The sequence below is a fragment of the Astyanax mexicanus genome, chromosome 22 (assembly GCF_023375975.1).
Source record: "Astyanax mexicanus isolate ESR-SI-001 chromosome 22, AstMex3_surface, whole genome shotgun sequence".
Classification (NCBI taxonomy): domain Eukaryota; kingdom Metazoa; phylum Chordata; class Actinopteri; order Characiformes; family Acestrorhamphidae; genus Astyanax; species Astyanax mexicanus.
Window position 1 is genome coordinate 23,852,736 of NC_064429.1, and position 16,609 is coordinate 23,869,344.

At 33.9% G+C, this 16,609-nt stretch overlaps 2 protein-coding genes across 2 annotated transcripts; one reads left to right on the top strand and one right to left on the bottom strand.

Annotated features, from left to right (window-relative positions):
• Positions 1-256: 256 nt before the first annotated feature.
• On the bottom strand, positions 257-3,845 carry cplx4b (complexin 4b). Its single transcript, XM_007230023.3, has 3 exons — positions 3,399-3,845; positions 1,993-2,080; positions 257-814 (listed from the first exon to the last, which is right to left on the bottom strand). The coding sequence occupies exons 1-3, from the start codon at positions 3,461-3,463 to the stop codon at positions 587-589; spliced, it is 381 nt and encodes a 126-aa protein (XP_007230085.2). The 5' UTR covers positions 3,464-3,845; the 3' UTR covers positions 257-586.
• A 3,186-nt stretch (positions 3,846-7,031) lies between these two features.
• On the top strand, positions 7,032-15,878 carry emb (embigin). Its single transcript, XM_007230022.4, has 8 exons — positions 7,032-7,172; positions 7,702-7,752; positions 9,102-9,288; positions 10,327-10,409; positions 11,185-11,309; positions 12,543-12,831; positions 13,957-13,990; positions 14,215-15,878. The coding sequence occupies exons 1-8, from the start codon at positions 7,103-7,105 to the stop codon at positions 14,279-14,281; spliced, it is 906 nt and encodes a 301-aa protein (XP_007230084.2). The 5' UTR covers positions 7,032-7,102; the 3' UTR covers positions 14,282-15,878.
• Positions 15,879-16,609: the final 731 nt, after the last annotated feature.

Here is a 16,609-nt window from a genome sequence, read left to right on the forward strand (position 1 = left end):
AAGGAGTGTTTCAGCCTGGACGGGGTTTTGACAGGGGTCATTCACATATATCAGTCTTAAAGGTTCAGTTACAAGAACAGTCACTTAAGTTATTATAATTGGGGTAACAAGAGGTTAGCAAATAGTCAACTAATTAAATTTGACATAAATGTTATATAAGGAACCCAGAGAGTAAAAAATAAAATACAAGAAACTTTCATGATATAAGATAAACATTTGTTACAAAGAAGTTAAGAATGTATTCATGCTCAAGAAATCCTTTACCAAAAAGGTTTATTTTAAAAACAGAACTTAAAACCTGAACATTACCTCATATTTTACTCATACTGTACATAATGTACACACCCACATATATACACAGGTTTTCTGTTCAGTAGTATTCTGAGCTCACAGTACTAATACCAGTCATACTGGCAAGTTTTAGTGCAAAAGTTTTTAATCTCTGTCCTGAGCACTGAGGTGATGTACAGACTATGTGTACAGATAAACAATAGACTGCTGACAACTGTAGTGACATATACATGTGTATCAAATTATTATAGTCTTATTATGGCATTTTCAGAACATGTAGTCTAAACGTGGTTCTTTACATTACAGTGCACTTTTCCTCAGCTTTGGATTTCATCTCCACCAGCGTGGCCTGAGCTTTCTCTTTGATCTGATCCATGTCCATGTTTTGAATGTTCTGCATTTGCTCCAGTATGGTCTGCTTTTCTTCTTCCTCTGGAGCTTCTCCGTCCACCATCTTCACCATTTCCTCAGGCACATCAATGTCATCCCCAGCCTGCTGGATCATGATCTCATCCTGCTCACTCTACAAAACAGCAAGGAAAACAAATCAAAAGACAGATCATTTGGTCGTTCTAGAATGTTTATCTAATTTATCTAATATTAAATTTAGATTAGGAACAAAATAAGTGTTATAGATATTTAGATATGTTGATAAATGCATCAGGACACATTGGCTCATTTACTGTTTCGTCTGAAATCAAGGATATTAAATAAATTACATTAGAGTTTATGCTGTTTATGTTGGAGTAGTAACTTTATCTACTGCCCAGGAGTAGCATGAAATTATCCAAAAGCAGTGTGTAAGACTGGTGGAGGAGAACATGCCAAGATGCATAAAACCTTTGATTAAAAACCAGGATTATTCAACCAAATATTTATTTCTGAACTCTTAAAAGTTTATGAATATGTTAATAATTTGTTTTCTTAGCATTATTTGAGGTCTGAAAGCTCTGCATCTTTTTTGATACATTTATCAATATCACTGAATTAAAGGTTTAGGAATGAAATAGTAATTGGGCTGGGCACCTACCACAGTGACACTGGATGAGCCCAGTCGCCAGCACTGCTGACACAGTGTTAGCGGTGTTGCATAAGACTGGTTGCCATAATCGCTAACGCGTTAGCAATGTTGAATGATGCTTTCTATGCATGTCCTGATTAAGCACCGCCACAAATGGAAACAAAAAAACGCATCAGCCGCATTTTGAAAAGTGTCACATGTATCAGATGTGCCCGTCTTCACCCGTATTTGAATGGGCATTGGCTAATTAGCCTTTTAAAATTGGTAGAAATTGGGCAAAATTTGACAGTAAATTTTGAATATGTATATTTTTTACAATGTATATGAAGTTAGCAGAGTACTAACCTAAACTTCGACCCCCTTTCAACCTGCATGGGTTTACCAGCTTGTACAGAATTAAGCTGAGTGGTGCTTTAAACCTCCGCAGCCGAGACAGATGGACTGAACGCTCTCAGTCATCTACGGTCTTTCCAAAGCCCTTAATTCTGTTTCTGTGCTCTAATCTCTTGGCGTGATGCAGCAGCACTGCGTGGCTAGTTCACAAATAGCACTACTGCTACCTGCATGATCTACAATCACTCTTACTGTGAACTGTGGCTAATCCTGTGCTGCACTGTGTGGGGTAGAGGATGAAGAGCCAGAGAGAGTGAGTCACCTTATAATGAAGTGAAAGATTTTACCTTAGGAATTCTGTACTTGTCTCTCAGACATGACCTCAGGCAAGCTCTTTCTGCTTTTTTTGTTGCAAACTCAGCATCTCTTTCCATCCTTTAATCAAGAAGGAGCAGGAAAAATAAGAAAGAATACTATACTATACTAGTCATGCATTCTTATTATTAGACATTCACAGTAAAGAGTCTGATGGTAATTATCAGCTGCACATTGCTTTGAATAAAAATTTATAATGTGTACATAATAGGCAAGCTTGCATTTATATATATATATATATATATATATATATATATATATATATATATATATATATATATATATATATATGGAGGCCACTTAAAAATTATGAATTTCTTTGATTTTACCAAATAGAAAACCTCTAGAATATAATCAAGACGAAGATGGATGATCCCAGCCATCAAACCAAGCTGCTACTGCTTAAATTTTTGCATCAGGAGTTACATAAAGTTATCCAAAAGCAATGTGTTAGACTGGTGGAGGAGAACATGATGGTGGCCAAGATGCATGAAAACTGTGATTAAAACCCAAGTTATTCCACCAAATATTGATTTCTGATATAGAAATATGTTAATGCTTAAATGTAGTCCAGAGCCTATGGACATCTCCACATGCTAAATTACCTCAATTAACATGCTTTACCAGGACATTACTACAGCCCCCTTCTGTCAGTCTGCAGACACTTGTGTGTAAATCTTCTTTTTTTTAGCTCAAGTATTGCTCTGTTTACTTTACAGTTAATCCTGGTACTTATGTCAGCCATCATATCGTCAATAAACACCAGTCAGTCCCTATAAATGTCCGTGCCACAATGGTGCCTAGATCCACTAGGTTTGACAGATGATGTGATGTATATGTAATATGCTTCAAGTCATCCATACTTAAGTTAGTCTTGATAAAAAAATTACTATAATTCTTACACAGATAATGAAATAGTTTTGATAAAATCCTTTGAAGCAAAGTCTAGACTTGTTTTTGCAAAGGAAAATAAATTATATAAATAAATTATATGTATATTCTTCAAAATAACACTTTTTTTTTTTAAGAAGTCTTGGATTGGAATGAGAATGTTTACAACTTGGGAAGACTCTTTAAATTGCTGTAATGTTCCTTGAAGTTACAACATTCATTTAAAAATAATTTATTTAGAGAGTAATTATTAAAAGTTTCTTTGGGGAATAAGATTCTTGTAAAGAATTGTATATTTAATACATCCTGACTGAGAAAACTAGAGTTTCTAGTTATAGTATACATCTATACTATATTCTACACTATATTTTACACTATTGAATGGTTGTTGTGTGCTATATAGACATATTAGTATTTAGGATGGTACTATACGTTTTTATACACACCAGGTTTGTGCCAATGGAGGAATGTGAGATACTGTACTTACTTCTCCTCCACCAGCTGTTTCTGATACTCTTCATACTCCTCTCTTGACATTCCATCTCGGGCCATTTTGCCGGTAGGTCTCTCCTCTTCAGCAGTGAACTCACAATGATTCTTCACTGAGGAGTCATCCTACAAAAGGCCTGAGGACTTTTCTCTTTTTTTTGGTGAATGAAACCTCATCCCGGCCTCATGATTGGTCTGAGTAAATCCACTGAGAGGCTTTTCAGCAGGACAAGCGTGCAGACTGGTTGCATCACCAAGGACACTCTGACAATGACTGTGGCCAAAAAAAGAGAGGACATTGTGGCCAAACTGCTTCATAAGCTGGAATTACTGTCCTGCTGTCTGCATGAGGCTAACAGAGGCTTTCCATGTAGTAGAAAAATCTTACATATTCATTTTGATGCTGTTAGTGGTCAGAAATCACGCACAGACTACTGCTTAACCTGTTTTATAATGCACATAAATATTAAGTAGATATAAAAGTCCTAATGGAAATGCAAGTATTTGCAAATCAATAATAATTTAAATAGTGAAATTAAAAATATTTTTAAAATAGATGGATGGATAGATGAATGAATAGATAGTTTACAGGGTGGTTGCTAAGGGGTTGCTATGCTGTTGATAAGGGATTGATTAATCATTTACACAGTACTCCTGGTGGTTGCTATGGTGTTGCTAAGTGGCTACAATCGTGTAAAAGAGTTGATGATGGCCAAAGAGATGTTACTGAGTTGTGGTTTTGGGAATGAAAGGTGTTGTTAAAAATGAATGGGAGTCCATGAGAAGAATGAGGGGATAAAAAAACAATGCATGGAGGAGTGAGTGAAGTCAGTATGGCTGTGGACTAAAGCTTGTTATGTTGATCTACTATGAGGAAGTACTGGGTAGCTGGTGACTTTCTTAGGCAAAAGAAAAGAACGGGATGTGTGGGGCTGCACATAAATTGGAATCTATGGAAAAAAAGTTGATAAAAAAAATCTAAAAGGAAAAAAGAAAAAAAATGAAAGAGGAAATTTTTAAATATAAAAAAGAACAATAGTTGGAGGACACAGTCTGCATGGATGGATGGATGGATGGATAGATGGATGGATAGGTAGATAGTATGGGGTGGGTGATATGGCCCAAAAATAATATCACGATATTCCATGGTATTTTCGCGATAACAATACTATTGGCACTGTAACAAAATGAAAATTGATACTTATAACTCCATATATCTCCATATATCCAGGATTAAAGTAAAATAAATTATACTGGACAGATATAATCTGTATCTAGTAGATATATAATGGAAAATGAGCATAAAACAGCAAAAAAAAAAAATAGTACCTTGATGGATAATTAGGGGTGGTTGATATGTCACGATATTTCAGCGTAAAATATTGTTCACGATATTGAAAAATGTTACCAATATTATTGCACACGATATGATATGGCACACCCATGATAGATAGATTTCTGACTTATTGCTCTTTTGGCATTTAAAAACACAGGTGCGCCACTGACTGAGTACAACCTAGGTAGATGTCAACCATCTGTAACTGGTGCCTCTGCTGGGGGACTTTGGTACTACCATGTTTGCATGTATACGTGGAAAAAAATATAGCAATAATACCCTCTTATGTTAGTAACACATCTAAAGCAGCCACTGACAAAAGTTATGTATTGACTTAATAATAACCCGTCAGCAAAATTATTTAAAAAAACATTATTGTATCCATTGCTTTTAACCTTTTTCTGGCTGTAATTATAATCTTATTTACTGTGGAAATAATGTACTTATTTAAGTTCGATCAGTCCATCAGCTTTATGTTCATCTATGTGTTCTGTGCAGATGATCTGTGTCATGAATTTTCTCACAGCAAAATGAAACAAAAAGAAAAAGGCGTTTCCCTGAAAAGCCTCAGTTTCCTGTTTTTAATGATTCGACATCTCTCTCCCTTTCACCCTCTCTCTCTCTTTCTCTCTCTCTTTCTCTCTCTCTCTCTCTCTCTCTCCCCACCCCATCCTTCCTCTCTTCACACGCATAAAATCAATCAATAATCAAACAATATTGATTGAAGTTGGTGTCAGTGGTTTAAACCCCTCCCACTAAACAGCAGTGTTATTCTTCTGTAATGTGCTCAGATCTCATTGTTCTGACTGCATTAAAAGTAGTGCTGTCCACATTAATGCACTAACACATGCAATTTATCTGAAAACTATAATGTATTTCATGCATTTTTTTTATTTATTCTGAAATATGGATTAAATCTCATACTCAAAGTTACACTCAATACAATTCTCTCTCTCACACACATACACACACACATACACACACAGACATGCATGCATAGAGCTGCTGCTCCTAGTCATTCAGCAGGTTTCTTTTCCTCAAGCTCTCAGTTAAACATTTACTCAGCACATGAAAAGATTCTGATTATATAAAAAAAACATCAAATCACACTAAGATGTAAAGAAAAACGTGAATAAAGTAAATAAAGTGTGCCTGTTTGCCAGGCTTACTACATTACACAATTATTTAAGATAATTAAATTAATTAAGATAATTTAATATCTTCCTCCCAAAACTGCAGGAAAAAACAGTGTTTAAATGATTTTAATCATGATTTTAAATTATAATCAATCACAGATTATTGTTCTGATTGATATATATTTTTTTACAATTAATATAAATATTTTTTTATTCTTTTGTTTACATTTACATGTTTTCTTAAATACTAAAATCACAAGAAGAACATGTGAGATCAATCACAATTATTCACAGTTAATCACAGAAAATTGTTGCGATTAATCAGTTTTTTTATATATATATAATCGATTGACACCACTAATAAAAACACAACTTTTTTTTTACTCCAAGTGTATGCATACAGTGGTGTGTGATATTTGTTTTACAACTAATATACGTACATTTTAATTTATCCAGTGATATATATTATATTTTTTTGTTTACATTTACATGTGCTTTATTAAATACTTAAATCATAGGAAGAACATATGAGATTAATCAGGATTAATCACAATTCATCACATATATTGTAATATTGTTGTGATTAATCAGATTCTTTTCATGTAATCGATTGACACCACTAAATAAAAAAAGTAAACACACCTTCTTCTTCACACCTTCTGAGTTTATGCATAGGATGGTGTATTTTTATACTATTTATATTATGAGCTTTGCAATATATCATCTTGCTTAAAGCAATAACATCATGATACATATCGTATCGTCTGTGTAAGATCTTGCCACTACACAGCCCTAAGGCCTACTGACTGGATTCACTGTAGACATCCCAAATACAGTATACAGTATATTTGATTACTTTTTTTAATCAATTATAATTATGATTTCTGGCATTTTCTGTGTCACAATTCTCCTCGAATGCTGAAGTCTGGCCTGGTAAACCCATGCCTACGTGACTGCACTGGCCGTGGGATCATTTGATACAGGCAGAGCTGCTGCTGCAGCTGCTCCATCCTCATGATTCATTTAGAACATGGACACAACAAGCAGGTCCCACTGCTGCAGAGTCACCATGGCTGCAGGAGAAACCGAGGGGAGGGGCGAGAGGAGGAGGAGGAGGAGCAGGAGGAGGAGGAGGAGGAGGGTACTGCTGCTGCTGCTGCTGCATCTGATGAGGCAACACTGAGAGAGATGCCTCATTCCGGACAAATGCAGAGGAGCTACTGAAGAACCATGTTGGGTTCTCACACAAAGACTATGCATTTCTTCCTTATTTTGTTGTTCTGGCAAGGAGCCAACACAGGTAAATAGATGATATTACTACATATGTAGAATTTATGTTTCTATATTTTGGTTCTGTGTGCAGTTAAGAGCAGTTAAGGCCTTTTTAGGCCTGTTCTGATGTTATATTCAATTTATTTTAGAGGTTTAATATTGTACATAACATAATCATGTGCTAATAGTCATTTAACCACACATAGAGATACAGCAGATTCAGTTTTTTAACCTTGTTTGACCTCTGTACAGCATGATGCTATGACCTTGTGAATAATGTAAGGCCTCTATATTGCTTCTATAGAGTTTTTATATGTGTTTAATAGCAGAAAGTAGAAACGCAGCCTCTTAGTTTAGATTGTGAGCTTCATACATGACTTAAGCTGCATTCTAAACGCAGAAAGAGTGCACACTTCTCTCTGATACTTGATCCTTTGTGCGCTTTCACATCAGCATGTGGTTCAGAAAGGAAGGAAGTGACAATGCACAGTATATAAAGATCTGCCATAATAGTATGCCCCTTCCCTGATGTTCTTTATTATTTGTTCTTTGTTAAGTCTCCATCAACTCCTCGCTGACTGAGGATGTACACAAAGCTGTAATATCTGGTAAGATATACTGAGCTTATCACGTTTTTCTTCTTTATTCTACTTAGTCCAGAGTAATAAATGTTCTCTTAAACTCTTTAAACTCCATGTGTTCATATGGCAACGATGGCCTTCTTTAGTGGTAGTTCTTTAAATTTCTGACAAACATCGAATAAAAATATTTTTTTTCACAATTTACTCTGAAGAGTAATGCTAACCTTTACTTTAAAATGTTTTTTGTACATTTTGTGAACTTTTCTTTAATGTAGAGACTGGACTTTTTCCATGTCTTGCCACACTGTGCTGCCTGGTTAATCTGAATGATTCTTTAGAGTGGATAAATATCACATTTTATTTGTAAAAAAAAAAAAAAAAAATCATAAATTACTAAACTTTTGAAGATGTGCTTCAATATTTAAAATGTATCCTATTTCACCTGTCTTCTTTGGGTAACCCCGCCACTTTAAGAATGTACATACTCTGACATCAGTGACCACAGTGATTACAACCTTAACAACGGTCATACTGCTTTATTTTCTAAAGGGACTGAAGACACTTTATGCTGCATGTTCAGCAATTATTAATATTAATTTCACTTAATTTCTCTTCCTCATATTCTCTTCGTATTTAGCTGAGGAAAGAGTTAATTATTTGAATGTATTGTCTCTTAATGTGTTTGAGAGCATCAGTTGTAAAGTTGTGAAGAGGTAGAGTTGATATACAGTGAATAGCTCTATTTGAATAATAAGCTAATTCATATTATGCCAAGAACTACACAACTAAGAAAAAAATACTTTAAGAAACTATTTTATGTCAAAGTGAAATCAAATTTCAACATCTACGTTTTTTCGAATAAGTATCTGATTCGAAAGTATTCTGATATTGACAAACATGCTATAAACATGTCATGGAGGACATCATGCATCATTTCAAGTAATACAGCTCTGGATAAAAATAAGAGACCATCTAAAAATGATGAGTTTCTTTGATATTACCAAATAAAAAAACAACTCTGAAATATAATCAAGAGGAAGATGGATGATCACAAGCCATCAAACCAAGCTGAACTGCTTGAATGTTTGGCTTAAAGTTATCCAAAAGCAGTGTGTAAGCCTGGTGGAGTGTAAGCCTGGTGGAGGAGAACATGCCAACATGCATGAAAACTGTAATTAAAACTAGGGTTATTCCACCAAATACTGATTTTTAAACTATTAAATCTTATGAATATGAACTTGTTTTCTTTGCATTATTTGAAGTCTAAAAGCTCTGTATCTGAAAATGTGTCAATCAGAGGATGATGCGTCATTTGCTTTTACTACAGGAAGTGATACAAAATATCTGAAATTCTGAAATTCTTTTAATTCACACAGGTCAAAGTGAAGTCATTGAAAAGATTGAGATCCTGGAACCCCAAACAAAAGTGTTTTCATGTGAAACAACCAACGTACCAAACAAACCCCCAAACATTTCCGGCTACTGGAAAAAGAATGGTGCTGCAATTGAAAGCTCACAACAAGCTGTCAACAATACTGATGGAAAGTACATCTTTAGTGGCACGTGAGTATGTAAGAAAATATAGATATATATTAACATATTGTGATAATTTTGTTTAGCAATACTTTATCGATTTTAACCCTTTCAAACCTGAATTTGGTTTTAGATATCAAAAATATATAAGAATATAAGCTGTTTTTTCTCTGTAATGCTGACAAACCAATATCCTAATATAATTTTTTTATAAAAATGTAATCAATTTAACTAAAAGATTAAATTGCTTTAACTAGTTTTAATTAGTTTAACATTTTTATTTTGTATTTGGAACTGACCTTTTTTATTTCATAAATAATCCGTAAACATGATTTAAAAAATCAATTCTTAATCACAAAAAATCTGTAAAAATGAGTGTTTACCTTGTTTCTTTGGCTCTGTAGTGCTATCACACCCATCAGTGGATAGGGCTAAGCTATTTTTTCCATTGGCTTTTAATGTTTTTCATAGGCTGGTTCATGATCTATACTGATGGACAAAATGCCTCAATTAGGTTCTGTGCAATAAAACACACACAAAAATTCATTCATGATATCCATTGTAACGGATGCAAGGTCTGAAAGAATTAAATAATAGTATATTTGTTGCATGCTGTACTCTTTTGTTAGATCCCACTGTTCTAATTGTGGGTTAACAGGAAACTTATCTTTAACTTAGACATTCAAAAAATGGGAGAATATTTTATACTATGACAGTTATTTTGGTCTAAAATGGGATATATTGTGACATATTGAATCATATTGAAGGATAACCCCTGTATTGAGATATTGTTACCAGTACGTATTGAATGAACAGAAAATAAAACTTTATTTATAGCTATTAATAGTTATTAAAAAACTATTTGTATAACCTGATCAATAAATCAACATTAGACAATTTAATATTTTTAACATGAACAGTTAATATGTTGAACATTAATATTTACATTGATTTCATTAACATTATTGAAAATTAGCTATAGCTATTAACCATCAACCAATTATGGGTGGGATTTGTAAGCAATGAAAATTGATGTGAAAATACTTTATTTATGTGTTTTATTTTCAGATTTAATATGGAAGACTTAGGAAATTATTCATGTGTCTTCAGTTTTTCGGAAAATGTACGTCAAGCTACATTTGTTTTGAATGGTAAGTGAACAAAAAAAAATCTTTTTTACCTTGTTTTTCCAAAATTACAACTACCGGGGACTGACAATACACTATGTAGTACACACTGCCCTTCTGTAACACATTCAGAAAAGGTTTTACAACTTGTTCATATATGCATTATAAGCTTTGCCAGAAAGAGCATGGCCAATTAGTCTCTCTCTGGCTCTGGCTGCTGAGGGCGACCAGGGTGATCCGGGATTCGAATTTGTGATGCTATGACTTCAGCAGCCAGAGTCTGAGAGAGACCAATTGGCAATGCTCTCTCTTGTTGGCCAGACGGCACGCACATCTAACAGCCAACACACAGGCATCTGTTAGCTGATGTGTTAGAGCTGGGTTGCTGCTCTTTCCTTCAAGCGCACTGTAAAACTAGCCAGTATTGCTACATATGCAGCAATTAAAAAATAGGTGCCTGACTTGACATGTATTGGAGGAGGCATGTGCTAGTTTTCACACTTATAATGTTGGGGGTATTATTAGTGATGGAGGCATTTAGGAGATAATGGGATATTGATTTATTATGTAAAAAAGACACTTAAAGACACAATTACCTCTGTAATTTGTTTTTTAAGTGTCTTGTATAAAATGCCATGCTACCAAACTGGGGAATATTATCTACATTGGAATTACCAATAATGAATTTGATATTATGCTAACATTCACACTTTCCAGAGGTAGATATTTTAACAAAAACATGTGTGCTTCACCTCCCATTAAATGTGCTTACACTCTGTGTGCTTATATTTGATTACAGTTCCTGCTATTAAAGGAGCAGACAAGCCCATTGTGAGCTATATTGGGGATTCAGTTGTACTGAAGTGCGAGATCAAATATGGACCAAAAACCTGGGAATGGTTCAAAGTCAACGGTACTGAAAAGGTAACAGTTGCGAGAGTCTTTCCAAAGACCATAGAATTCTTTTTTAACATTTTTTTCTTTAACATTCAAATGTTCATTCATTACAAAATGTTCCTTCTCCCCATGGAAATTGTTTGGGTATATATACACTATGTTGCTGAAGTATCTGCTGGTCTGTCTTGTGTTTGGTGTATGGAGCTGCTGAGCTATGGAATCCTGTTCCATAAAGCACTCTATGCTCTATACTGTTCTTGAGCTAATTTAAAGCTACATGAAGTTTGGAGGTCTGTAGTGACTGACTCTGCAGAAAGTTGGAGCCCTCTGCACAGCACTATGCTCCTCAACATCCAGCTGATCCCTCTCTGTTATTTTACATAGAGCATGTTTCTGTAGTTCGTAGGAGCTTACATTGTGTTAAAAAAATCACTGACAGTTGTCTGTGGAATATTTATTAGTATTTATTAATATTTACGACTGGACTTGTAGCACAGGTGACATATTCAATCACGTTAACATGCTGGAATAATTCAGTGAGCTTCTGAGAGTGACCCATTCTTTCACTAATGTTTGTAAAAACAGTAGAAACAGGATTGGTAAGCAAGTAGCCTACATTTGGCAATATAATGTGTATATATATATCTGAATCAGTTTCTCTGATTTTGCTATTTATAGTTATATGTTTGAGTAAAATGAACATTGTTGTTCTATAAACTACAGACAACATTTCTCCCACATTTCAAATAAAAGAAAAAGAGAAATGGCTGAAATAACCAAAAAGATGCAGAGCTTTCAGACCTCAAATAATGCAACAAAAACAAGTTCACATTCATAAAGTTATAAGAGTTCAGAAATCAATATTTGGTGCAATCCCCCTAGTTTTTAATCACAGTTTTTATGCATCTTGGCATGTTCTTCTCCATCAGTCTTACACACTGCTTTTGGATAATTGTATGCCACTCCTGGTGTAAAAATTCAAGCAGTTCAGTTTGGTGTAATTGCTTGTGACTTTCTCTTGATTATATTCCATAGGTTTTCAATTTGGTAAAATCAAAGAAACTTTATAGGTGGTCTCTTGATTTTCTCCAGAGCTGTATATACTAGCTAATAAAATGAGCAAAGGAGATACTTCAACAAGATATTCTATTACACGTCCAGCATTATCTAATGTCCCATAATGCATCAGTGTACCCTATATGTCTAATATTTTAAAGATGACACAATGAAATTGGTTCTAATACAGTGTCTTTTGCCCAGGAATTCATAAACGCTACTGTTGACACATCAAAGTACAAACTCTGCATCGAGACAAACGTCACCAAGCTGACTGTGATGAACCTGACTAAAGAAGACGCCGGTAAATATCTCTGCAGCGCAGTGTACGACATCGGCCCGAGCCAAGGCCATGTGGAGCTGAAGGTCCTGTCCTTCACAGAGCCTCTTAAACCTTTCCTCGCTATAGCAGCTGAAGTGGTTGTTCTCGTCACACTCATTCTTCTGTATGAGAGACAGAGCCGCAGCCGCAAGCAGGATTCCGAAACAACAGGTAATATGGGATCAAACACTATAATAACTACTCTAGCATAAAAGTTGTTTAAAGCAGCATTATGTAGCATTTTTAACTGCTTCAAAATCAATGTGATGCTCCACTGACCTGTAAACTAGCAGTTCTGTCATCGCTACATAGTGCTAACTGCACAATGTATCTTTAGTAAAGTCATTTTTATGTAAAATCCTATAATATTACTCTAAAGTGACAGTCCACATGCTTATTTTACTCTCAATAATGTTTTTTTTTTCTCACAGCTTGTCCAGGAAATGCATGTGTAAAGTGTGTAAAGAAATTTTCACACAATACTGTTTTAAGTAGACTTAGTGAACAATTATAAAATAAAGCTAAAAGCTGCTATTTAAAGTAATGGCACTGGCATTTTCCATTTTGACATCCATTATTAAGCTCCTACATGAATATATAAACATTAAAAAAATTAAGTTTGATAGAAAAAGAGCACAGGTTGGTCAGCAGATCATTTTTCTACATTATAAATGAATACTGACTTACAGACTATGAGGGAACACATAAGGAATTATGTAGTAAATTTAAAAGTGTTAAACAAACCAAAATACTCTGTAAAGCATTAAGGTGCTCTTATCTGGGGTACTGTAAAATTACTGAGGCTGGTAACTCATAATCTTACTTTCCTGGGTTGCTCCCAGGACGGTCTTTTCGACTGTTCTTGAAATTTTTCGGATTAACTGACCTTCATTTCTTAAAGTATTTTTCTTTATTTAGTTGAGTAATTCTTGCCATAATAATATGGTTTAGAACATTACTAAAATAGGGCTATTTAGTGTATACCAACTCTACCTCTTCACAACTTCACAACTGATGCTCTCAAAAAGGTCAAGTAATTAACTCTTGATGAGGCACAGCTGTTAACTGAAAGCCATTCCAGGTGACTCTACCTCATAAAGCTGACTGACAACTTTAAAGAATCTAAAATATAAAACAAATTCTGGTTTAACACTTTTTTGTTTATTATATAATTACATATGTTTTTCTTCATAATTTGGATGATTTTGTATTAACCAACAATGCAGAAAAAAAAACAAGGAAAAGGATAAAATGTAAAGAGATACTGCTTAATAACCAGCATTTGTATTTCTGCAGAGAATGGGCCGCAGTCTGAACAGACAAGTAAACTGTGAGTAGTCTTGATTTTCTGATGGTTTTATTTGAACATTTGTTGCAGTTTTACAGTTCATTTTTAAGATGTATGCTTAATAGAAACTTCTAAATAAATTATGCATTTTCTCCTAGGAATTATTAAACTGTTAATACCATACTTTATGGATAATAGTTGAGTGTGACTTCCTAATACAAGAGTAATAACACTGAGTGTTTGTGACCTGTGCTTTGTGATTTCAGGACGCAGGATGAGAGCAATGGCACAGATGGAGGAAGCAGCACCAGACACAGGAGAGTGGAACAGTGAGAGCCCTGCTGACTAGTTCAGTAAACTTGCTGTGATTGGAATGACATCGAAGCCTCTTATTCGGTGCTGAAGTCAGAAAAGTGATTCTCAGTAAATATTTTGAAAAATACCATAACACAGCATGTTTGCTCAAATCTCATAAATAACAGCAATATTATTATGATATATATTGTGTAAAATGTGAATGTGTGTACATATGCACACATAAGTACAAATGTGTTTGTAAAACTTATCGCGAACAGAAAGAAACCTTGTATGTCCATTTGCACTGTTTTGCACTATTCTGGACCAATGCAAATGCTTTAAAAAGACTATAATGAATAAAAGCATATTAAATTGACTTCCACTGAAAGTTAAGCAGGATGTCCGCCTCCTGTAAAGTTGCCATTTTGGAGATACAAGATTATTATGTGATGGCGATTACATAAATATTATTTTGTATTTGTGTTCCTATATATAGTCTTATGCAAAATGTAAACAGATTTTACTATTTCTACTTAATCACTGAAATAACTACTACATAATACATTTTAATTGTGTATTAAAATCGGCTGAACTCTAGGTTAGAGTTAATGTTCTGTGTACTTATTTTCATTTACAGTATCAAAAAATACAAATATTTGCATAAGACTTCATATACAGCTTTGGAAAAAAATAAGAGACCACTTAAAATGATTACTTTTTTATTTTACAAAATTGAAAACCTCTGGAATATAATCAAGAGGAAGATGGATGATCACAAGCCATCAAACCAAGTTGAACTGCTTGAATTTTTACACCAGGAGTTGCATAAACTTATCCAAAAGCAGTGTGTAAGACTGGTGGAGGAGAACATGCCAAGAGGCATGAAAAATGTGATTAAAAACCAGGGTTATTCCACTAAATTCTGACTCTTAACTTTTAAAGATTTATGAATATTATATTATTTGTTTGGAATTTATGAGAAATGTTGTCTGTAGTTTTTTAGAATAAAACAACCATGTTCATTTTACTCAAACATAAACCTATAAACAGCAAAATCAGATAAACTGATTCAGAAACCGAAGTTATCTATTTTATTTTTTCCAGAGCTGTATATGTATACACCAGTCATACTTTTATGACAAATTCCTTGATTCTACACCTATTATTCATTTTTTTCAGCTCCACTGATCATATAGGAGCACTTTTTAATTCTATAATTAAAGACTATAGTCCTTCTGTTTCTCTGAATACTTCTATAAGCTCACTGGAGCTTAAAAAATGGACAAGGAGTGTAGAAACAAGGAGGTGGTGATAATGTTATGCTTGAATGGTGTATGTACTTTTGTTTGCTGTGCTTGTCTAAGGATTGCACTAAACGTGCCAGCTGTGTTTGTGCTTTAATTGCTGTTGCTATCCAAAAAAACACATTATCAAAATTTGTATAGTTATTTTTCTACATAATTTAAACACAGAACTGCTATTTACATAATCAAAACTTTATGCTGAATGGACCAAAAGAAACACTCCAAGTGACTATTTTACTTTTTACTGTTTTGTTTTTGGACTGTGATGTCATACAGAATAAAGATGGCCTGCAGATTCAGAAATAATATATATCTAAAGGTTTAAAGATTACAGTTCTCTGCAATTGTTTTTTAGGCAGTTCCGGGCACTATCAATCAACAAAAACTCTGAATATACTATCACAACTGTGCCTATATGAGCTTTATTTGCATAATTCACTATTTTGCAATACTATTTTATATCGCCAAGCTATAGAAAGTAAGCAGATAATGGAAAATATTGTGGTTTATGCCGTTATGGTTTGAATAATAAATGCAAACAAAGCATATAATAAATGTTTTAGATTTTTAATAAATCTTACAGTGAAATATTTTAGTATGCCTTTTATTATATCATAATATTATATAATAAGCCTTGCAGAAAAAAAGGATTTAACACAAAATAATTAATGGTGAAATTATGTGTCACAAATCTTTTAAAAGATATTTCCTTACAGCACTTTATGTTCTTTATTTTAACTCATTATGTTCATTAACTTGCACATGCTGCACATTATGAGTGTAACATCACAGGACAGTCTGTGAATTTGTGTATATTCATCTGACCAGAACATTTACAGAATGTTGAAGTGCAGATTTCCTTTTTTAACTTTTAAAAGTGTCTTTTTTTTATTCTGCAGGTCTGTTTCAACCATTTGAACCATTCTATTGGTTTAATTAAACATTACATATAACTATTTCTTACCTGAGTATGATGTTAAAATACCAGTTATGAACACATCAGGATTTGTACCTTAAAATATTTAGTCATGTTCCCACAATAAGAAAAAAAATGAAGCAT